Here is a 22,375-nt window from a genome sequence, read left to right as displayed (position 1 = left end):
GTTTGTATTCTGTTTGCCAATATAGAGGTCAAGATTTTTAGATCCTGACAAAGCAAACTTATAGGCCGATATCCCATACATTGAGTGGGGTCCTTTCCATCTTTGTGTATGACCGAGATAATTGCTTCTGACCAAGTTTTTGGGGGTCCCTTTCATCTAGTGCATAAAGTTATCAAGTTATATCGTTTATCAGCATAAAATTGGGGCTCAGTCTTTAACAAAAACTTTGTACTATTCTCCAGAGTATCCATCGACACCTGGGGATTTGCTGTTCTTTAACTTACTAATACTATCTATTATTTCCTGTGTTGTTATAGGAGAACTCAACCTCTCAGCCTCATCCTGTGTCAAACTATTCAGTTGGACCAAAGCCAGAATTTCTGTTATCTTCTCCTTCTTCCCTACTAATTCTTGACTTTCATAAAGTTTCTTATAATATATGGCAAACGCCTCTGCTATTTCTTTCGGTTGGGAAGTGATTCTATTTGTGTCAGGATGTTTAATTTTAGGCACCACCCGGCTTGATTGAGCTTTCCTTAGCTGAAATGCTAACAATCTACTTGCTTTATTACCCATTTCGTTTTCACTTTTCAACTCCAGTTTCTTTCTCTCCTCCTGTCAGAAACATTTCTCTGAACTGGTTCAGTAATAACAGAGTTTTTGTACGAGCGCCATGTTGGTCTGGTTTTAACTGGAGGAGCTGACGGCTTTGAGTGATGCGTTCAGGTGCATCACGACATTTTAATGAGCTGCGGCGCTCAGACAGTAGTGATGTTAGAAGCTAAATATGACTGATGGTGATTAGAGCACATTTCTTCTTCCGGCTCTCAGCAAAGGCTCTCCTCCCCTCTTCTCTCTTCTCTCCTCCCCTCTTCTCTCCTCCCCCTCTCCTCCCCTCTTCCCTCTCTCCTCCCCCCTCTCCTCCCCTCTTCTCTCTCCTCTCCCCCTCTGCTCCTCTCTTCTCTCTCTCCCCTCCTCTCTTCTCTCCTCCCCCCTCTCCTCCCCTCTTCTCTCTCCCCTCCCCTCCTCTCTTCTCTCCTCCCCCTCTCCTCCCCTCTTCTCTCTCCCTCTCCTCCCCTCTTCCCTCTTCTCTCCTCCCCTCTTCTCTCTCCTCTCCCCCTCTCCCCTCTTCTCTCTCCGCTCCTCTCTTCTCTCCTCCCCTCTTCCCTCTTCTCTCCTCCCCCCTCTCCTCCCCTCTTCCCTCCTCCCCCTCTCCTCCCCCTCTCCTCCCCTCTTCCCTCTTCTGTCTCCCCTCCTCTCTTCCCTCCTCCCCCTCTCCTCCCCTCTTCCCTCTTCTCTCTCCCTTCCTCTCTTCTCTCCTCCCCTCTTCCCTCTTCTCTCTCCCCTCCTCTCTTCTCTCTCCCCTCCTCTCTTCTCTCCTCCCCTCTCTCCCTCTCCTCTTCTCTCCTCTCCCCCTCTTCTCTCCTCTCCTCCCCTTTTCTCTCCTCTCCATCCCCCCTCTTCTCTCTCCTCTCCTTTCCCCCTCTCCTCTCCTCTCCTCTCCCCCTCTACTCCCCTCTTCTCTCTCCTCTCCTCTCCCCCCCTTCTCTCTCCTCTCCCCCTCTCCTCCCCTCTTCTCTCCTCTCCCCCTCTCCTCCCCTCTTCTCTCCTCTCCTCTCCCCCTCTCCTCCCCTCTTCTCTCCTCTCCCCCTCTCCTCCCCTCTTCTCTCCTCTCCTCTCCCCCTCTCCTCCCCTCTCCTCTCCTCTCCCCCTCGTCTTCCCTGCCTGCTGCTCCCGTCCTGTACCGTCTCATGTCAGATCTAACAAGAGAATCTCTTCAGACCCTCATCAGAATTTAAACAGAACCATGGAATTGATCACCTGGTCTCTCAATGTGATCGACCAAATCTTCACGACACGACGATCAGCAAAGTAGAGTCTGCATGTCCTGATGGGACGTTTGCAGCCGGATACATGCTGGATTCCTGGGGTCCCTGGAGGTCCTGGAGGTTCCTGGAGGTCCCTGAAGGTTCCTGGAGGTCCCTGGAGGTTCCTGGAGGTCCTGGAGGTTCCTGGAGGTTCCTGAGGTTCCTGGAGGTTCCTGAGGTCCCTGTGTTTGGCCATTCTTTCCATGGAGGATGTGGAGGACCTCTACATATTGGGATTCATGATAGCAGGTATGCTGCTGATTGGGGCTGGAGGCTTTCTGATCTATCAAAGTGTAGAAGACGCTAGCAGCTGCATTGGGAAGGCTGCCTATCGTCACTGAAGGACTGTGCCGAGCTCTGAATGCTCAGACTCATGTGATAAACCAACTCAAGAGTACGACTCTTGAACGTTTATGTGAAATTGGATCCATCTTGGAGGATATTAAAACTCGGCTGGAAAGCTAAAAATCTGGCCACAATTGGAGCAGCATGAAGACCAGAGACACTCGAGGTCGACGGATAAAGATGAAGCACCTGAACCAAAACAAACCTAGTCTACATTCAGACTCCCAGACACCCAGTTGCCAAGGCTGTGTTTTGTCTTCAACTCTCCTGGATGTGAGTGTGGAACGAAGGCTCTGCAGACCCAGACAGACAGGGACAGACCCAGACAGGCAGGAAGGACCCAGACAGACAGGGACAGACCCAGACAGACAGGGACAGACCCAGACAGACAGGACAGACCCAGACAGACAGGAAGGACCCAGACAAACAGGACAGACCCAGACGGACAGGGACAGACCCAGACAGACAGGGACAGACCCAGACAGACAGGAAGGACCCAGACGGACAGGGACAGACCCAGACGGACAGGAACAGACCCAGACGGACAGGAAAGACCCAGACAGACAGGAACAGACCAAGACAGACGGGGACAGACCAAGACAGACGGGGACAGACCCAGACAGACAGGAAGGACCCAGACGGACAGGAATAAAGAAGCTGACGAGTACAAAGTGACGGGAAGGAAGAGAAGTGGCTTCAAACACTGGACTGTCCTGAGGAGGGTCTGGATGGAGGTCCCGACTCCTCTGGTCCTCTGAGCTCACCATGAAGGACCTGGACTACCGGACTGGACCACTGTAGGTTGACCCTCCAGACCAGGACTCTGATCTGAGTGAATGTACTCACCTGCTAAACAGACCCTGAGGAGATCCTGCTGAACCAGAGCCTGGAACTGAGCTGGTTAACAGGAGTCGCAGAGACACGAAGACATCTGAATGAATCTGGTTTATTTCTGGTCATTGATTAAAACATTTATGTATTTAAACAGGAAAGCTTTAGTTAATTGCCTTCATGTTTACGTTTCTATAACATGGACCTTCAGAGATGCTGAAGCTCTGTTGTTAGTGTGATGTCATCAGTGTTAGTGTGATGTCATCAGCCCTGAGTGTGAACGAGCCCAACTCAACCAGCCACCAGGCCATCTCCCGGATCCCTTAGTGATGATGAGGACAAAACCAAACACAACTCTTACATTCCATACTTTATTACCTTCTCATTCAACACACACACACACACACACACACACACACACACACACACACACACACACACACACACACACACACACACACACACACACACACACACACACACACACACACACACACACACTCTGTCAGACTGAGGTGCAGACAACTCGAGGTACAGACAGCGTGACGGCGCCAGACAGCAGGCCAATGATTGGCCAACACGTCATGACAGTTTTTCTGAGTCACATGACATATTGGCAGGAAGCCCTGCCCCTTTCTTCACAGCTTTGAGCAAAATCAGTGGCGGTGTTGTCTGCAGCTGCTGGAAGTAACTAAAAAGTGACTTGTTTTCTCACTAAGGCCCCGTTCCACCACAACGATCACGAGTCTATCCTCAAAACGTTCCTCACTGTTGGGTTCTTTGACGCGGCACCAGTGTGCAGATGCTCTGAATCCGCCAGTTTTTAATGGGCTCCAAGGTGGAAAGATTGTTTAATCCCTCCTGCAGAGACTGCTGGAGGCTATTTAGCCTGTTGCTGGGCGTGCTCTCTCCCCTCCCTCCTCTTCATCACTTGTAAACAAACATGGCCGCCCTGCAGGGGTTTGACTCCCCGTCAGTATTCTAGTTTGACCCTCCATGTCAGTAGTTTAGAGTTGAGACTCTCCTGATAGCGCCTGATGCCTCATCAGTCCGTGTGGGAGGCGGCTTCTCCCATTTTCTTCACCTTTATAGTGTTTTCTTCTCTGCACACGTCTGTGTGGTTTCATCACACATTCAAGCAACAGCGCCCTCCTGTGGCTCGGCAGACTGACTACATGGTTGTCCCTGTGTCCTCTGCTGCAGTGGAGACACTCTGTCTTTCTTTACGGATTAGGTGTCGTCACCTGAAACGTTGTCGTGTAAACAGGGCCTTAGTTCATTTTTAAAACAAGGAATCAGTAAAGTAAGTAAGTTACTTTTTAAAGGAGTAACTTGTAATCGGTGATCAGATGGGACCCTAAAGAACACCATGAGGGAGCGCTGCTAGTTTTTTCAGCTGAATTAGTAATATTTGATCTTCTTTCAAGGTTTTACAATATTTAAATTCCTGAATTAAATATTCGCTCAAATCTCTGAAGTACTGAAACATCTGTCTGGAAACGTCTGAAGATCAGCTGGAGCTGTTCCATGGTGAGTCCTGGTGAAGGATTCTCTGTCATCTGGTGCCTTCACCAGAACCGGACCGGCCACTGCCACTCAGCAGCCTCACCCGTCTGACCTCACCTGCAGGTCTGGGGAAGAACTTCACTGCAAGCTAGCAACAGCTCCCGAGAAGCAAACAGGCTAACGATACTCAGAGGTCAAAGGTCAGAGCAGGACGGCCTCACAGGAAACAAGTGACAGCAAGAGCAGGAAGGAGGAGGAGGAGAGCCAAACTGCTGCTTTGATCTGCGACTCCTGAAAGACATGAGAGCAGAGAAACATCGTTACTACACCAACAAGTACAAGTACTGGGTACACAGGCTACTGCTAAGCACAGGTACTGGGTACACATGCTACTGCTAAGCACAGGTACTGGGTACACATGCTACTGCTAAGCACAGGTACTGGGTACACATGCTACTGCTAAGCACAGGTACTGGGTACACATGCTACTGCTAAGCACAGGTACTGGGTACACATGCTACTGCTAAGCACAGACAGTAGAAGTGAGGAGTGTAGTTGCGGATGGACACTGTGTTGAGAGAAGGTCGAACACATCGTCAGGTTTTAACTCTCAACACACCTTAATGAGCCACATGGAAAGAACCTATATGAGGATATATGCACATATATGAAACCTATATGCAGCATATATGTGCATATATGCTGCATATATGTGCATATATGCACATAAGTGCTGTATATATGCACATAAATGACAATATATGCAGCAAATATATTGTCATATATGCTGCACATATGACAATATATTTGCTGCATATATATTCGCATATATGTGCAGCATATATGCACAGAAATGCTGCATATATGCACATATATGACAATATATAGGCTGCATATATATGCGAATATATATGCAGCATATATGCTGCATATATGGAAAGTGCCACATGGACAGAACCTATATAAACATATATGTTTTAATATAGGTTTTGAATATATGTGACATATATAAAATTGGCCGTTTTCCTATATTTTATGCACATATATGGACCTATATGCACAGATAGGTACATATATATATATATATATATATATATATAGGTATATACATGTATATACCTATATAAGTGATAAGTGCTGAAACTCCCTGCTCTGGCTGCAGTGGAGCTAACAGTGCTGAAACTACATGCTAATAGCGCGTAGCATCGTCTGTAATCCCACGGAGGGCGAACTGAGCCTCTGCTTGTGTGAACCACGTTGCCGCGGACGTTTCCCAAAACTCCTGCAATCTGAGAATGGCGGCACTGGTCATGACGTTTCGCTCGGTACTTCAGGCTCGGAATCTTCAACGGGACTGACGTGACGTCACCGATGTCGGCGGTGTGAAAAGACGGTGCCAACGTTAGCAGTTTTATTGACATCCAGAAAAGTAATAATAACAGGAACGGAAAGTGAGTCTCAACTTGGCGGTTTCTAAACAGTAAAAACACCAACCGCCAGTGCACCAGTATCAACTGTCCCCCCGGAACCCATCTACCTAACTTAGGTTCCGCGGGTGAATTATGTAAACTCACTACTAAATAAGATTAATGTACTTCAGGGACCACATACAGTCCAGGTTCACCCTGAGTGACCAGACTGGTCAAATATTGCTATAACCTTTAAATCTACACTTCAAACTTTTTCTTTGTTGTGTCCAAAGTGTATGTAATGAAACTGTCTATATTTTTGTAAGATCAAACAGTTGTGAAAGTACTGAAAATGATTACAATCTCAACATATTCAATTTTAATGATACATCAATGAAATGTCAAATAAAGTAGTATAAATCCTATAGCAGCTCCTTGGTGGGACCAGAGTGGAACCTCTTGGTAGGTTTTGGCCCCGGGGCCTCATGTTCTCTGCTGTTCAGGCCAAGTGAAACATCAAAGTCGTCATCAGTCGGGGCTCTGACCCTCTGAGGTTGATCGGTACACTGTGACCCTCTGACCCTCTGAGGTTGATCGGTACACTGTGACCCTCTGACCCTCTGAGGTTGATCGGGACACTGTGACCCTCTGAGGTTGATCGGTACACTGTGACCCTCTGACCCTCTGAGGTTGATCGGGACACTGTGACCCTCTGACACTCTGAGGTTGATCGGTACACTGTGACCCTCTAACCCTCTGAGGTTGATCGGTACACTGTGACCCTCTGACCCTCTGAGGTTGATCGGTACACTGTGACCCTCTGACCCTCTGAGGTTGATCGGGACACTGTGACCCTCTGACCCTCTGAGGTTGATCGGTACACTGTGACCCTCTGAGGTTGATCGGTACACTGTGACCCTCTGACCCTCTGAGGTTGATCGGGACACTGTGACCCTCTGAGGTTGATCGGTACACTGTGACCCTCTGACCCTCTGAGGTTGATCGGTACACTGTGACCCTCTGACCCTCTGAGGTTGATCGGGACACTGTGACCCTCTGAGGTTGATCGGTACACTGTGACCCTCTGACCCTCTGAGGTTGATCGGGACACTGTGACCCTCTGACACTCTGAGGTTGATCGGTACACTGTGACCCTCTAACCCTCTGAGGTTGATCGGTACACTGTGACCCTCTGACCCTCTGAGGTTGATCGGTACACTGTGACCCTCTGACCCTCTGAGGTTGATCGGGACACTGTGACCCTCTGACCCTCTGAGGTTGATCGGTACACTGTGACCCTCTGAGGTTGATCGGTACACTGTGACCCTCTGACCCTCTGAGGTTGATCGGGACACTGTGACCCTCTGAGGTTGATCGGTACACTGTGACCCTCTGACCCTCTGAGGTTGATCGGTACACTGTGACCCTCTGACCCTCTGAGGTTGATCGGGACACTGTGACCCTCTGAGGTTGATCGGTACACTGTGACCCTCTGAGGTTGATCGGTACACTGTGACCCTCTGACCCTCTGAGGTTGATCGGTACATTCTGACTGCTCATGCTCCAGAGCTGCTGGTGTGAGCAGATCCTGCGTCTCCCGTCTGAACAATCACAACTTAATAGGAAATAAAGAGCCAGAGGCTCAGAACTCCTGCAGTGAAACATAAAGTACTTGAGGAAAGGTGGAGAACGCCGGGCAGCGGAAGTGGAGATATCTTCAGGACCGTTAACCAGAGAACCAGGAGTGTAGTATGGAGGCCATCATGTATCACCGCGACTTGAAGATTCTAATCATCTGGTCCAGACCAAGTACTTTGAACATGTCAGTGTCGCTCAGCTTGAAATGTTCCAGGAGAACCTGTCCCTTGTCCTGGTTCCGCAGGTGGTCCTGGTTCCGCAGGTGGTCCTGGTTCAGCAGGTGGCCCTTGTTCAGCAGGTGGTCCTGGTTCCGCAGGCCGTCCTGGTTCAGCAGGTGGTGTGGTTCAGCAGGTGGTCCTGGTTCAGCAGGTGGTCTGGTTCAGCAGGTGGTCTGGTTCAGCAGGTGGTGTGGTTCAGCAGGTGGTCCTGGTTCAGCAGGTGGTCCTGGTTCAGCAGGTGGTCCTGGTTCAGCAGGTGGTCTGGTTCAGCAGGTGGTCTGGTTCAGCAGGTGGTGTGGTTCAGCAGGTGGTCCTGGTTCAGCAGGTGGTCTGGTTCAGCAGGTGGTTTGGTTCAGCAGGTGGTCCTGGTTCAGCAGGTGGTCTGGTTCAGCAGGTGGTCTGGTTCAGCAGGTGGTCCTGGTTCCGCAGGTGGTCCTGGTTCAGCAGGTGGTGTGGTTCAGCAGGTGGTCCTGGTTCAGCAGGTGGTCTGGTTCAGCAGGTGGTCTGGTTCAGCAGGTGGTCCTGGTTCAGCAGGTGGTCCTGGTTCAGCAGGTGGTCCTTGTTCAGCAGGTGGTCCTGGTTCCGCAGGTGGTCCTGGTTCCGCAGGTTGTCGTGGTTCAGTAGGTGGTCCTGGTTCCGCAGGTTGTCCTGGTTCAGCAGGTGGTCCTGGTTCCGCAGGTTGTCCTGGTTCAGCAGGTGGTCCTGGTTCAGCAGGTGGTCCTCGTTCCGCAGGTTGTCCTGGTTCAGCAGGTGGTCCTGGTTCAGCAGGTTGTCCTGGTTCAGCAGGTGGTCCTGGTTCCGCAGGTTGTCCTGGTTCAGCAGGTGGTCCTGGTTCAGCAGGTGGTTTGGTTCAGCAGGTGGTCCTGGTTCAGCAGGTGGTCTGGTTCAGCAGGTGGTCCTGGTTCAGCAGGTGGTCCTGGTTCAGCAGGTGGTTTGGTTCAGCAGGTGGTCCTGGTTCAGCAGGTGGTCTGGTTCAGCAGGTGGTCCTGGTTCCGCAGGTGGTCCTGGTTCAGCAGGTGGTCTGGTTCAGCAGGCGGTCCTGGTTCAGCAGGTGGTCTGGTTCAGCAGGTGGTCCTGGTTCCGCAGGTGGTCCTGGTTCAGCAGGTGGTTTGGTTCAGCAGGTGGTCCTGGTTCAGCAGGTGGTCTGGTTCAGCAGGTGGTCCTGGTTCAGCAGGTGGTCTGGTTCAGCAGGTGGTCCTTGTTCAGCAGGTGGTCCTGGTTCCGCAGGTGGTCCTGGTTCAGCAGGTGGTCCTTGTTCAGCAGGTGGTCCTGGTTCAGCAGGTGGTCCTTGTTCAGCAGGTGGTCCTGGTTCCGCAGGTTGTCGTGGTTCAGTAGGTGGTCCTGGTTCCGCAGGTTGTCCTTGTTCAGCAGGTGGTCCTGGTTCAGCAGGTGGTCTGGTTCAGCAGGTGGTCCTTGTTCAGCAGGTGGTCCTGGTTCAGCAGGTGGTCTGGTTCAGCAGGTGGTCCTTGTTCAGCAGGTGGTCCTGGTTCAGCAGGTGGTCCTTGTTCAGCAGGTGGTCCTGGTTCCGCAGGTTGTCGTGGTTCAGTAGGTGGTCCTGGTTCCGCAGGTTGTCCTGGTTCAGCAGGTGGTCCTGGTTCCGCAGGTTGTCCTGGTTCAGCAGGTGGTCCTGGTTCAGCAGGTGGTTTGGTTCAGCAGGTGGTCCTGGTTCAGCAGGTGGTCTGGTTCAGCAGGTGGTCCTGGTTCAGCAGGTGGTCCTGGTTCAGCAGGTGGTCTGGTTCAGCAGGTGGTCCTCATGAAGGGGTGTTAGCAGGTAAACACGTGTCGGTGCACAGTGGCAGGTTACTCAGTACAGGGGGTCCCCTCCTCAGAGGTTCTGCTGTATATAGCAGGGGTGTCCGACCCTGGTCCTCCAGGGTCCCTGGTCCTCCAGGGCCCCTGTCCTGCAGGGTTTAGCTCCTCCCACTTCAACACACCTGATTGCAGTGAGGAGCTCGTTACTGGGCTTTTTCACAACCTTGGTGATGACATCATCATTACATTCACGTCTGCTGAAGCAGGGAAGAACTAAAACATGCAGGATATGCAGGACAGGGGCCCTCCAGGACCAGGGGCCCTCCAGGACAGGGGCCCTCCAGGACAGGGGCCCTCCGGGACCAGGGGCCCTCCGGGACAGGGGCCCTCCAGGACAGGGGCCCTCCGGGACCAGGGGCCCTCCAGGACAGGGGCCCTCCAGGACAGGGGCCCTCCAGGACCAGGGGCCCTCCAGGACAGGGGCCCTCCAGGACCAGGGTACACCCCTATTACATAGTATCTATCTTTACATTGGTTCAGCTATGTGCTTTAAATAAGTATGTTTCTTCCATAACATATTTGGTGTTTGTTCTTTATCAACTGGTCCTACAATTTGTCTTCATGATCTGCCCCTCTGAAGAGAGGACATGTGTCTTCTGAGGACAGATGCTCTTTGATTTTATGGTGTCCCTACATCAAAGGCTTTACTGTACAAGTATTATTCTACTAGTATTCTCAGAGGTCAGTGTAAAATAACCGAGCGGTTCTTTAAGTGGAGCTACAAGCTTGACTGTAATGCTCCCACTGAGCTCAGCAGCACCCTGAAGGAACCAGAGTAACTCATTCATTGTAATCCAGTCACCCTTCACAGAGCTCATGTCCTCACCTGCTGGCGCTCTGTCCTGCACCTGAGCTCCACTGACAGTCTGGAGCTTCTTCTCTGTGGGACACAAACATTTTGATTGGATTAAACATTTGTATCAAAGACAAACTCGACTTCGGGGAGAGACTGAATGTGTACAGCTATGTAGAGGACCAGTTCAGACTGAAGGTTATAGAGAGCATCAGGTCAGACTGAAGGCTATAGAGAGCATCAGGTCAGACTAGAGGTTATAGAGAGCATCAGGTCAGACTAAAGGCTATAGAGAGCATCAGGTCAGACTAAAGGCTATAGAGAGCATCAGGTCAGACTGAAGGCTATAGAGAGCATCAGGTCAGACTAGAGGTTATAGAGAGCATCAGGTCAGACTAAAGGCTATAGAGAGCATCAGGTCAGACTAAAGGCTATAGAGAGCATCAGTTCAGACTGAAGGTTATAGAGAGCATCAGGTCAGACTGAAGGTTATAGAGAGCATCAGGTCAGACTGAAGGCTATAGAGAGCATCAGGTCAGACTAAAGGTTATAGAGAGCATCAGGTCAGACTAAAGGCTATAGAGAGCATCAGGTCAGACTAAAGGTTATAGAGAGCATCAGTTCAGACTAAAGGTTATAGAGAGCATCAGGTCAGACTAAAGGCTATAGAGAGCATCAGGTCAGACTAAAGGCTATAGAGAGCATCAGGTCAGACTAAAGGCTATAGAGAGCATCAGGTCAGACTAAAGGCTATAGAGAGCATCAGGTCAGACTAAAGGCTATAGAGAGCATCAGGTCACACTAAAGGTTATAGAGAGCATCAGGTCAGACTAAAGGTTATAGAGAGCATCAGGTCAGACTAAAGGCTATAGAGAGCATCAGGTCAGACTAAAGGTTATAGAGAGCATCAGGTCAGACTAAAGGCTATAGAGAGCATCAGTTCAGACTAAAGGCTATAGAGAGCATCAGGTCAGACTAAAGGGTATAGAGAGCATCAGGTCAGACTAAAGGCTATAGAGAGCATCAGGTCAGACTAAAGGCTATAGAGAGCATCAGGTCAGACTAAAGGCTATAGAGAGCATCAGGTCAGACTAAAGGCTATAGAGAGCATCAGTTCAGACTAAAGGTTATAGAGAGCATCAGGTCAGACTAAAGGCTATAGAGAGCATCAGGTCAGACTAAAGGCTATAGAGAGCATCAGTTCAGACTAAAGGCTATAGAGAGCATCAGGTCAGACTAAAGGGTATAGAGAGCATCAGGTCAGACTAAAGGCTATAGAGAGCATCAGGTCAGACTAAAGGCTATAGAGAGCATCAGGTCAGACTAAAGGGTATAGAGAGCATCAGGTCAGACTAAAGGCTATAGAGAGCATCAGGTCAGACTAAAGGCTATAGAGAGCATCAGGTCAGACTAAAGGTTATAGAGAGCATCAGGTCAGACTAAAGGCTATAGAGAGCATCAGGTCAGACTAGAGGTTATAGAGAGCATCAGGTCAGACTAAAGGCTATAGAGAGCATCAGGTCAGACTAGAGGTTATAGAGAGCATCAGGTCAGACTAGAGGTTATAGAGAGCATCAGGTCAGACTAGAGGTTATAGAGAGCATCAGGTCAGACTAAAGGCTATAGAGAGCATCAGGTCAGACTAGAGGTTATAGAGAGCATCAGGTCAGACTAGAGGTTATAGAGAGCATCAGGTCAGACTAGAGGTTATAGAGAGCATCAGGTCAGACTAGAGGTTATAGAGAGCATCAGGTCAGACTAGAGGTTATAGAGAGCATCAGGTCAGACTAGAGGTTATAGAGAGCATCAGGTCAGACTAAAGGTTATAGAGAGCATCAGGTCAGACTAAAGGTTATAGAGAGCATCAGGTCAGACTAGAGGTTATAGAGAGCATCAGGTCAGACTAGAGGTTATAGAGAGCATCAGGTCAGACTAGAGGTTATAGAGAGCATCAGGTCAGACTAAAGGTTATAGAGAGCATCAGGTCAGACTAGAGGTTATAGAGAGCATCAGGTCAGACTAGAGGTTATAGAGAGCATCAGGTCAGACTAGAGGTTATAGAGAGCATCAGGTCAGACTAGAGGTTATAGAGAGCATCAGGTCAGACTAGAGGTTATAGAGAGCATCAGGTCAGACTAAAGGCTATAGAGAGCATCAGGTCAGACTAAAGGCTATAGAGAGCATCAGGTCAGACTAGAGGTTATAGAGAGCATCAGGTCAGACTAGAGGTTATAGAGAGCATCAGGTCAGACTAGAGGTTATAGAGAGAATCAGGTCAGACTAAAGGCTATAGAGAGCATCAGGTCAGACTAAAGGCTATAGAGAGCATCAGGTCAGACTGAAGGTTATAGAGAGCATCAGGTCAGACTAAAGGCTATAGAGAGCATCAGGTCAGACTAAAGGTTATAGAGAGCATCAGGTCAGACTGAAGGTTATAGAGAGCATCAGGTCAGACTAAAGGCTATAGAGAGCATCAGGTCAGACTAAAGGTTATAGAGAGCATCAGGTCAGACTAAAGGTTATAGAGAGCATCAGGTCAGACTAGAGGCTATAGAGAGCATCAGGTCAGACTAGAGGGTATAGAGAGCATCAGGTCAGACTAGAGGGTATAGAGAGCATCAGGTCAGACTAGAGGTTATAGAGAGCATCAGGTCAGACTAGAGGTTATAGAGAGCATCAGGTCAGACTAAAGGCTATAGAGAGCATCAGGTCAGACTAAAGGTTATAGAGAGCATCAGGTCAGACTAAAGGTTATAGAGAGCATCAGGTCAGACTAGAGGTTATAGAGAGCATCAGGTCAGACTAGAGGTTATAGAGAGCATCAGGTCAGACTAAAGGCTATAGAGAGCATCAGGTCAGACTAAAGGCTATAGAGAGCATCAGGTCAGACTAGAGGTTATAGAGAGCATCAGGTCAGACTAGAGGTTATAGAGAGCATCAGGTCAGACTAGAGGTTATAGAGAGCATCAGGTCAGACTAAAGGCTATAGAGAGCATCAGGTCAGACTAAAGGCTATAGAGAGCATCAGGTCAGACTAGAGGTTATAGAGAGCATCAGGTCAGACTAGAGGTTATAGAGAGAATCAGGTCAGACTAAAGGCTATAGAGAGCATCAGGTCAGACTAAAGGCTATAGAGAGCATCAGGTCAGACTGAAGGTTATAGAGAGCATCAGGTCAGACTAAAGGCTATAGAGAGCATCAGGTCAGACTAAAGGTTATAGAGAGCATCAGGTCAGACTGAAGGTTATAGAGAGCATCAGGTCAGACTAAAGGCTATAGAGAGCATCAGGTCAGACTAAAGGTTATAGAGAGCATCAGGTCAGACTAAAGGTTATAGAGAGCATCAGGTCAGACTAGAGGCTATAGAGAGCATCAGGTCAGACTAGAGGGTATAGAGAGCATCAGGTCAGACTAGAGGGTATAGAGAGCATCAGGTCAGACTAGAGGTTATAGAGAGCATCAGGTCAGACTAGAGGTTATAGAGAGCATCAGGTCAGACTAGAGGGTATAGAGAGCATCAGGTCAGACTAGAGGTTATAGAGAGCGTCTACTGAGGTGAGGCTCCTGACCTTCCAGCGAGAGCTGCACGGTGCTGACCGACAGACCCTGCTCGTCCAGGACTTTGTACGTCCCCTCGTCGGAGCGCTTCAGTTCCTTGAGAATCAGCTGCTCCAGCAGGGGGGGTTTCTCCAGGCGGGGGCTGTTGGCCCCCCCCCTTCACCCACAGCACAGACCACTCAGAGCTGTTCCTGTGGAGAACCAGGTCATGTGACGGACGGCAGCCCCTGAGGGAAGCGTTGAGGAGGTGTGAGTGTCTCACCTGCCCTGGAACACCACCCTGACGGAGTGCTGGGTGTGGAGGTGGAGGACCACCTCGCCCCCCAGGGGCCCCGTCTGGACGGACTTATGGTCTGAGGGCCAAACCACAACAATACCTTCAATCAGATGACAATACCTGGCAGGTACAGTGTGTTTCATGTTCAAACACTGCTGCTGGTCTCCACCTGCTGAGGGACCCCGGTATGAACCTGGCCTGCAGCAGGGGAGTGGAACTACACTGAAGGCCCCTGCTGGAGGCCCCTGCTGAAGGCCCCTGCTGAAGGCCCCCGGTATGAGTCTGGCCTGCAGCAGGGGAGTGGAACTACACTGAAGGCCCCTGCTGGAGGCCCCTGCTGGAGGCCCCTGCTGAAGGCCCCTGCTGAAGGCCCCCGGTATGAGTCTGGCCTGCAGCAGGGGAGTGGAACTACACTGAAGGCCCCTGCTGAAGGCCCCTGCTGGAGGCCCCTGCTGAAGGCCCCCGGTATGAGTCTGGCCTGCAGCAGGGGAGTGGAACTACACTGGAGGCCCCTGCTGAAGGCCCCTGCTGAAGGCCCCTGCTGGAGGCCCCTGCTGGAGGCCCCTGCTGAAGGCCCCTGCTGAAGGCCCCTGCTGACTCCCTTTTGGAAGCCAGAAGAACAAGAGGAAGGTTCGGCAGTGACGTCAGCAAGCAGCTGGAAAAAACGTTTGTTCAGCAGGTCTGTTCCTACTCTGTAAGACGCTGCCCAACTTGCAGACCACGCCCCCTCACGGCAGGCCACGCCCACTCGCAACAGATCACGCCCCCTAATGGCTAATTGATACTGCACGGAGGACTCTTACTTGGACAAAGCCCTGCGATACAACTGGTAGAAGAGATTGACTGGAACGCATCGCCTTCACATATCATTTACACACGGAGCCTGAATTACACTTTACAGCATTTAACAAGTACAACCTCTGGTAAAAATGATGGACTCACCAGTCTGGGAGGTTTTTCATTCAGTATGATTTTGCAGAATAAAAGCAGATCACAGACATAAAAGCCACAGAACTAAAGTCATTTAAACTGGAAACTTCCTGGCTTTAAGAAACACTAAAAGAAATCAAGGAAAAACTGTGGTCGTCAATAACAATTACTTTTTTAGACCAAACAGAGGGGAATATTGATGGAATCACTCAATTGTGAGAACTGGAGGTAACTGGAGGTGTGCATGATATGCTGGTGAGCAGGCAGTGGGAATTGAACCACTGACCGTGCACGGACAGCCTGATGCTCTGGATGAAGACGCGGGTGGGTCTGGCCCGCTCCCCCTCCACCACCATGAAGCCCTCATAGCTCCCCGTGTCGCCCAGCTGGACGTCAGTGATGATCAAGGAGCAGTCCCCGGACCCCAGCCGGTCCTCGGGAACCTCCAGTCGGCCCCTGAACTCCTCCGCCTCGAAGCGCTCCTCCCCCCGCTGCTCGAACACCGTGTCGGCCGGGTTCACCCACTGCACATGGCACTGGGCCGGGCGCCGGACCCCCAGCCGGTTCCTCCAGCTGCAGGGCAGCACCACCTGGTTCCCCACTGCTGAGAAGATGCTGAGAGGCCAGGAGGAGGAAGAGCCTGGGGAGGAACCATCGTTAGTACTGTACCAGGAAGAACCAACGTTAGTACTCTACTGGGGAGGAACCATCGTTAGTACTCTACTGGGGAGGAACCATCGTTAGTACTCTACTGGGGAGGAACCATCGTTAGTACTCTACTGGGGAGGAACCATCGTTAGTACTCTACTGGGAAGAGCCTGAGGAAGAACCATTAGTACTCTACTGGGAAGAGCCTGAGGAAGAACCATTAGTACTCTACTGGGGAAGAACCTGAGGAAGAACCATTAGGACTCTACTGGGGAAGAACCTGAGGAAGAACCATTAGTACTCTACTGGGGAAGAGCCTGAGGAAGAACCATTAGTACTCTACTGGGAAGAGCCTGAGGAAGAACCATTAGTACTCTACTGGGGAAGAACCTGAGGAAGAACCATTAGTACTCTACTGGGAAGAGCCTGAGGAAGAACCATTAGTACTCTACTGGGGAAGAGCCTGAGGAAGAACCATTAGTACTCTACTGGGAAGAGCCTGAGGAAGAACCATTAGTACTCTACTGGGAAGAGCCTGAGGAAGAACCATTAGTACTCTACTGGGAAGAGCCTGAGGAAGAACCATTAGTACTCTACTGAGGAAGAGCCTGAGGAAGAATCATTAGTACTCTACTGGGGAAGAGCCTGAGGAAGAACCATTAGTACTCTACTGGGGAAGAACCTGAGGAAGAACCATTAGTACTCTACTGGGGAAGAGCCTGAGGAAGAACCATTAGGACTCTACTGGGAAGAGCCTGAGGAAGAACCATTAGTACTCTACTGGGAAGAGCCTGAGGAAGAACCATTAGTACTCTACTGGGAAGAGCCTGAGGAAGAACCATTAGTACTCTACTGAGGAAGAGCCTGAGGAAGAATCATTAGTACTCTACTGGGGAAGAGCCTGAGGAAGAACCATTAGTACTCTACTGGGGAAGAGCCTGAGGAAGAACCATTAGTACTCTACTGGGAAGAGCCTGAGGAAGAACCATTAGTGCTCTACTGGGGAAGAACCTGAGGAAGAACCATTAGTACTCTACTGGGAAGAGCCTGAGGAAGAACCATTAGTACTCTACTGGGGAAGAGCCTGAGGAAGAACCATTAGTACTCTACTGGGAAGAGCCTGAGGAAGAACCATTAGTACTCTACTGGGAAGAGCCTGAGGAAGAACCATTAGTACTCTACTGGGAAGAGCCTGAGGAAGAACCATTAGTACTCTACTGGGAAGAGCCTGAGGAAGAACCATTAGTACTCTACTGGGAAGTGCCTGAGGAAGAACCATTAGTACTCTACTGGGGAAGAGCCTGAGGAAGAACCATTAGTACTCTACTGGGGAAGAGCCTGAGGAAGAACCATTAGTACTCTACTGGGAAGAGCCTGAGGAAGAACCATTAGTACTCTACTGGGAAGAGCCTGAGGAAGAACCATTAGTACTCTACTGGGAAGTGCCTGAGGACTCCAGGACTCCACTGAGGACTCCAGGACCTCATGGAGGACCTTCATGGGGGACTCCAGGACCTCAATGAAGGACCTCATGGAGGACCTTTATAGAGAACCTTCAGGACCTGATGGAGGTCATCATAGAGAACCTTCATGGAGGACCTCCAGGGCCTCATGGAGGACCTCATAGAGGACCTTCATGGAGGACTCCAGGACCTCATAGAGGACCTTCATGGAGGACTTCCAGGACCTCATGGAGGACTTCCAGGACCTCATGGAGGACTCCAGGACCTCATAGAGGACCTCATGGAGGACTTCCAGGACCTCATGGAGGACTCCCGGACGTCATAGAGGACCTCATGGAGGACTTCCAGGACCTCATAGAGGACTCCAGGACTTTATGGAGGACTTCCAGGACCTCATGGAGGACTCCAGGGCCTCATGGAGGACCTCATAGAGGACCTTCATGGAGGACTCCAGGACCTCATGGAGGACCTCATAGAGGACCTTCATGGAGGACTCCAGGACCTCATAGAGGACCTCATGCAGGTGTGTGATCCAGATGTGTGGTGGAAGGCATGACCACCTGGTTCATTATTTCATTATTGACCTTCTAGACCAGGGGTGGCCAGCCCTGGTCCTGGAGAGCCGCAGCCCTGCAGGTTTTAGACGTCTCCTCACATCAATACAGCAACGAGTGGCTCCTTGTCCAGCTTCCTGCAGAGCCTCATCATGACAACAGGTGTGTTTGAGCAGGAAACATCTAAAACATGCAGGACTGCGGCTCTCCAGGACCAGGGTTGCCCCCCCTGCTCTAGTGGAAACAAGTTCCAGGAACATTTGATTAGAACTGATTGAAACTCACCAACTGATTGTCCAATCAGGAACCAGGGGAGGAGGACTGAGAACCTGGAGGGAGAGAGAGGGAGAGAGAGGGAGAGAGGGAGAGAGAGAGAGGGAGAGAGGGAGAGAGGGAGAGAGGGAGAGAGGGAGAGAGAGAGAGAGACAGAGAGACAGAGAGACAGAGAGAGACAGAGAGACAGAGAGACAGAGAGACACAGAGAGAGAGAGAGTGAGATAGAGACAGAGAGAGAGAGAGAGAGAGAGAGAGAGAGAGAGACAGAGACACAGAGAGAGAGAGAGAGAGAGAGAGAGAGAGAGAGACACAGAGAGCGAGAGAGAGAGAGAGAGACAGAGAGAGAGAGACACAGAGAGCGAGAGAGAGAGAGAGAGAGAGAGACAGAGAGAGAGAGAGACAGAGAGAGACAGAGAGAGAGAGAGACAGAGAGAGAGAGAGAGAGAGAGAGACAGAGAGAGAGAGAGAGACAGAGACAGAGAGAGAGAGAGTTTAAAGTTCTGCTCTCAGTCACTTAAAATACAATTCATTGTGCACATTTCTGAAATTAATTGTGATTAATAACATTGTGTTGAACAAAGTGGCAAAAATATACTGTAACACACACACACACACACACACACACACACACACACACACACACACACACACACACACACACACACACACACACACACACACTACAGGAAAGCCAAGGAAAAAGAGGAAGAGGAGAAATAAATACTCCAGCTTTAGCAGTTTGATGGCTCCTGGTCAGCCAACATGGCAACCTGTTGTTTTGCTAAAGAATCACTTGCTTTTCAAAGTAAAACTACTGACTTTCAGACTGTCAATCAGCCGTCAGGAAACTTTTCCTAGTGAAACTTTCTGCTCTCACATGATCCACTGTGCACTGTGTGGCTCTGTGTTCATGCTGCTGCGCTCACACAACTGCTCAGGAGTATCAAAAACTCATCACAAATGGAAGTAAACAAAACTGCATTCATACGGTTCCGTAAACATTTCAAATGAATTAGTTGAATCAACGTGTTGTTTGACGTCATCAGATGGCCACAGACCGTACAAAGGTAAATACTGTCACACCTCACAGTGACACGTCAGTCTGGATGTCCTGTGAAACACATGACATCATGACATCACACTGGTCCCACGTCCCAGTGGGAAAACGTCCTCTGAGGCTTGTCTCACTGGGACTTTCCCACTTGTAGAGGGACGTTTGTGGACGCCGCCCCACGTGGCTCTGAAGTGACTGCTTGTTTTGTCTTCGTGTCAAAACGTCATGAACTTGACTGGACAGGACAAGAAAACTAAAGTGACGAAGCAGCAAAGCAAAGATTTGAACATGAAGTTTCCTCTACACCAGACGCAAAAAAGCCATTTCCCTTGAGGGGCCGCCCACTGAGACTGATCCACTTAACCTTTGACCTTAAAGACCTTTCTTTACCCACACGAGGAAAATCTCAACATTTTTCTTAAAACCAAATGATTAATTCTGAAAATATCTATTTGAAATCAAAAATAGTTTCATTAGGAAGTTTCATTAAATTTACACCGATTCCACATAATTCTGTTCATTCTGATCTAATTTTACTTTGTTTCAGTCATATAAATCAGAAAAAAACTTTTAAAAAGAGATCATAAATCAGCTGTTATGCTATCAGTTATTTTTATTTTTCACTTCACAGCTCTGTTTTCTTTCTTTCTTTCTTGTCAGGAGTGTCTGAGAGTGGAACATTTTTCATGCACTCATGACAAACATGAATGGTTTTATTTGGGTGTTGGGAACCAGGCAGGTCGAGACGACCTAAACAAGATGAATGGATGTTAGATGTGAATACTGTTTGTACAGGACAGGAGTAAACAGGTCACTAATATTAAATAAACAGGTCACTAATATTAAATAAACAGGTCACTAATATTAAATAAATAGGTCACTAATATTAAATAAACAGGTCACTAATATTAAATAAATAGGTCACTAATATTAGCATGGGGGAAGGAAATTAACAGAAAAAGTTTGTATCACAGTTAAAATCACATTTCTGGAATCATTTCATTGCATGGATCTAGAAATCAGCGAGGAAACTGTTCATTCTTAATGATTTACTCTTTTTTTAGGAATCTAACAAAATTCTGAAAAACTTTAATTAAAATGACAAAAATAAAAATTAAAGAATGAAAACAAAACCGCTTATTAGTCACATGTGAATATTAACAAACTATATAACAAAATCAAATCTAATTTAATGATTTCTCTGTCAATTCCTTTTTACAAACACGATCCTGTTTCTCTAATTCTCTCACGTAGTTTTTTATTAAGATTTTAATTTGAAACTTTACACACTTCAACGGAAACGAAACCTATCGCGTGACGTCACAACGCCGGTTCCTATTCTGAAAAGACGCGACGTGGAAACGACTTCCCGGGAAACAAAACTTACACACACACACGCACGCACGCACGCACGCACACACACACACACACGCGCGCGTGTGCACGCGTGTGTGTGTCACTAATATTAAATAAACGCGTGCACACACGCACACGCACACATGCACACGTGCGGAGATACATGCACCCGCACGGACACGCTCGTATCCAGAAACACCCTCCTTAGAATCCTCTGCAGCATCAATCTAAACACTGACATCAAGCGCGAGTGCAGACGACGACAACAACAACAACAACAACAACAACAACAACAACAACAACAACATAAACAAGTTATAATAATGAATCACTATCAGTAAGAGCTTCACATAAATAAGCTCTCAGAATAAAATCCTTGTGTCCTCACCACAGTGAGTTCTTCATGATGCTGGTCCTGGTCCTGGTCCTGGTCCTGGTCCTGGTCCTGGTCCTGGTCCTGGTCCTGGTCCTGGTGCAGCTCTCAGTCCATCAGGCTGAAGTTTGTCTCTCTGCTCCTCTTCAGGTCCACACTTAAGTTTCTCTTTACAGTTTCCTCCCAAACAGAACCAGTGGAGGCTCCATCCACAGAGAAGAGGCCCCGCCCACATATAAGAGGCCCCGCCCACAGAGTAGAATGTGTTGTAAGTGCAACTTATTTATTTAATTAGCAGCTAATAATCCAGTTGGAGCGTTTTACTGGATCTGTGTCAAATTATTCAATGATGGACTTTATTACAGGTGAACCTATGATTCAGGATTCCTCAGTGACAGACTGAGGGCCTCACCTGGACCCCAGGCCTCACCTGGACCCACCTGGACCCAGGCCTCACCTGGACCCACCTGGACCCCAGGCCTCACCTGGACCCAGGCCTCACCTGTTTCTCTGCTGAGGAAACAAAACTTAAAGTCTCAGAGTTTTTGAGGTTTGGCTCCAGAAATGAAACCTTGAGATTCTGAATGTGAAACATTCTGACTGGGTGGGGAATGTTCCCACTGCAGTGACCTCACACACACACACACACACACACACACACCCACACACACACACACACACACACACACACTTCCTGTCAGAGAACACTGTGAAACCCTCAGTGAACTGATCAGTCTACAGTCAGTTCATCTCCCCTGAAGACCACCAGTGACTGAGCTCACGGCTCTGTGATGCTGCAGCTGACATGGACGCTCTCCCTCCTCTGTGAGTACTTGATTAGCCATGTTATCCTCCATGTTTGTAGTCCTTTAGTTACACGTATCCTCCGTTTTTGTAGTCCTTTAGTTACATGTTGCCTCCATGTTTGTAGTCCTTTAGTTACATGTAGCCTTCATGTTTGTAGTCCTTTAGTCACATGTTATCCTCCATGTTTGTAGTCCTTTAGTGACATGTTATCCTTTATGTTTGTAGTCCTTTAGTTTCATGTTATCCTTTATGTTTGTAGTCCTTTAGTTTCATGTTACCTCCATGTTTGTAGTCCTTTAGTCACATGTTATCCTCCATGTTTGTAGTCCTTTAGTTTCATGTTATCCTCCACATTTGTAGTGCTTTAGTCACATGTTATCCTCCATGTTTGTAGTCCTTTAGTTTCATGTTATCCTCCACATTTGTAGTGCTTTAGTCACATGTTACCCTCCATGTTTGTAGTCCTTTAGTTTCATGTTATCCTCCACATTTGTAGTGCTTTAGTCACATGTTATCCTCCATGTTTGTAGTCCTTTAGTGACATGTTATCTCCATGTTTGGAGTCCTTTAGTCACATGTTATCCTCCATGTTTGTAGTCCTTTAGTTTCATGTTATCCTTTATGTTTGTAGTCCTTTAGTTTCATGTTACCTCCATGTT

At 48.9% G+C, this 22,375-nt stretch overlaps 1 protein-coding gene across 2 annotated transcripts; it reads right to left on the bottom strand.

The window, feature by feature from the left end:
• Positions 1-3,260: 3,260 nt before the first annotated feature.
• Positions 3,261-21,060, bottom strand: LOC308148052 (uncharacterized protein). Of its 2 annotated transcripts, XM_080521468.1 has the most exons (7): positions 20,925-21,060; positions 18,136-18,179; positions 15,472-15,825; positions 14,241-14,331; positions 13,990-14,169; positions 10,454-10,507; positions 3,261-4,841 (listed from the first exon to the last, which is right to left on the bottom strand). In XM_080521468.1, the coding sequence occupies exons 1-7, from the start codon at positions 20,939-20,941 to the stop codon at positions 4,745-4,747; spliced, it is 837 nt and encodes a 278-aa protein (XP_080377594.1). In that variant the 5' UTR covers positions 20,942-21,060; the 3' UTR covers positions 3,261-4,744. The 2 variants fall into 2 exon arrangements, with proteins under 2 accessions (XP_080377594.1, XP_080377595.1); XM_080521469.1 differs by lacking the exons at positions 13,990-14,169; positions 14,241-14,331.
• Positions 21,061-22,375: the final 1,315 nt, after the last annotated feature.

This window comes from Blennius ocellaris (assembly GCF_963422515.1).
Source record: "Blennius ocellaris genome assembly, contig: SCAFFOLD_133, whole genome shotgun sequence".
NCBI lineage: Eukaryota > Metazoa > Chordata > Actinopteri > Blenniiformes > Blenniidae > Blennius > Blennius ocellaris.
This window is presented reverse-complemented; position numbering and strand designations above follow the sequence as displayed.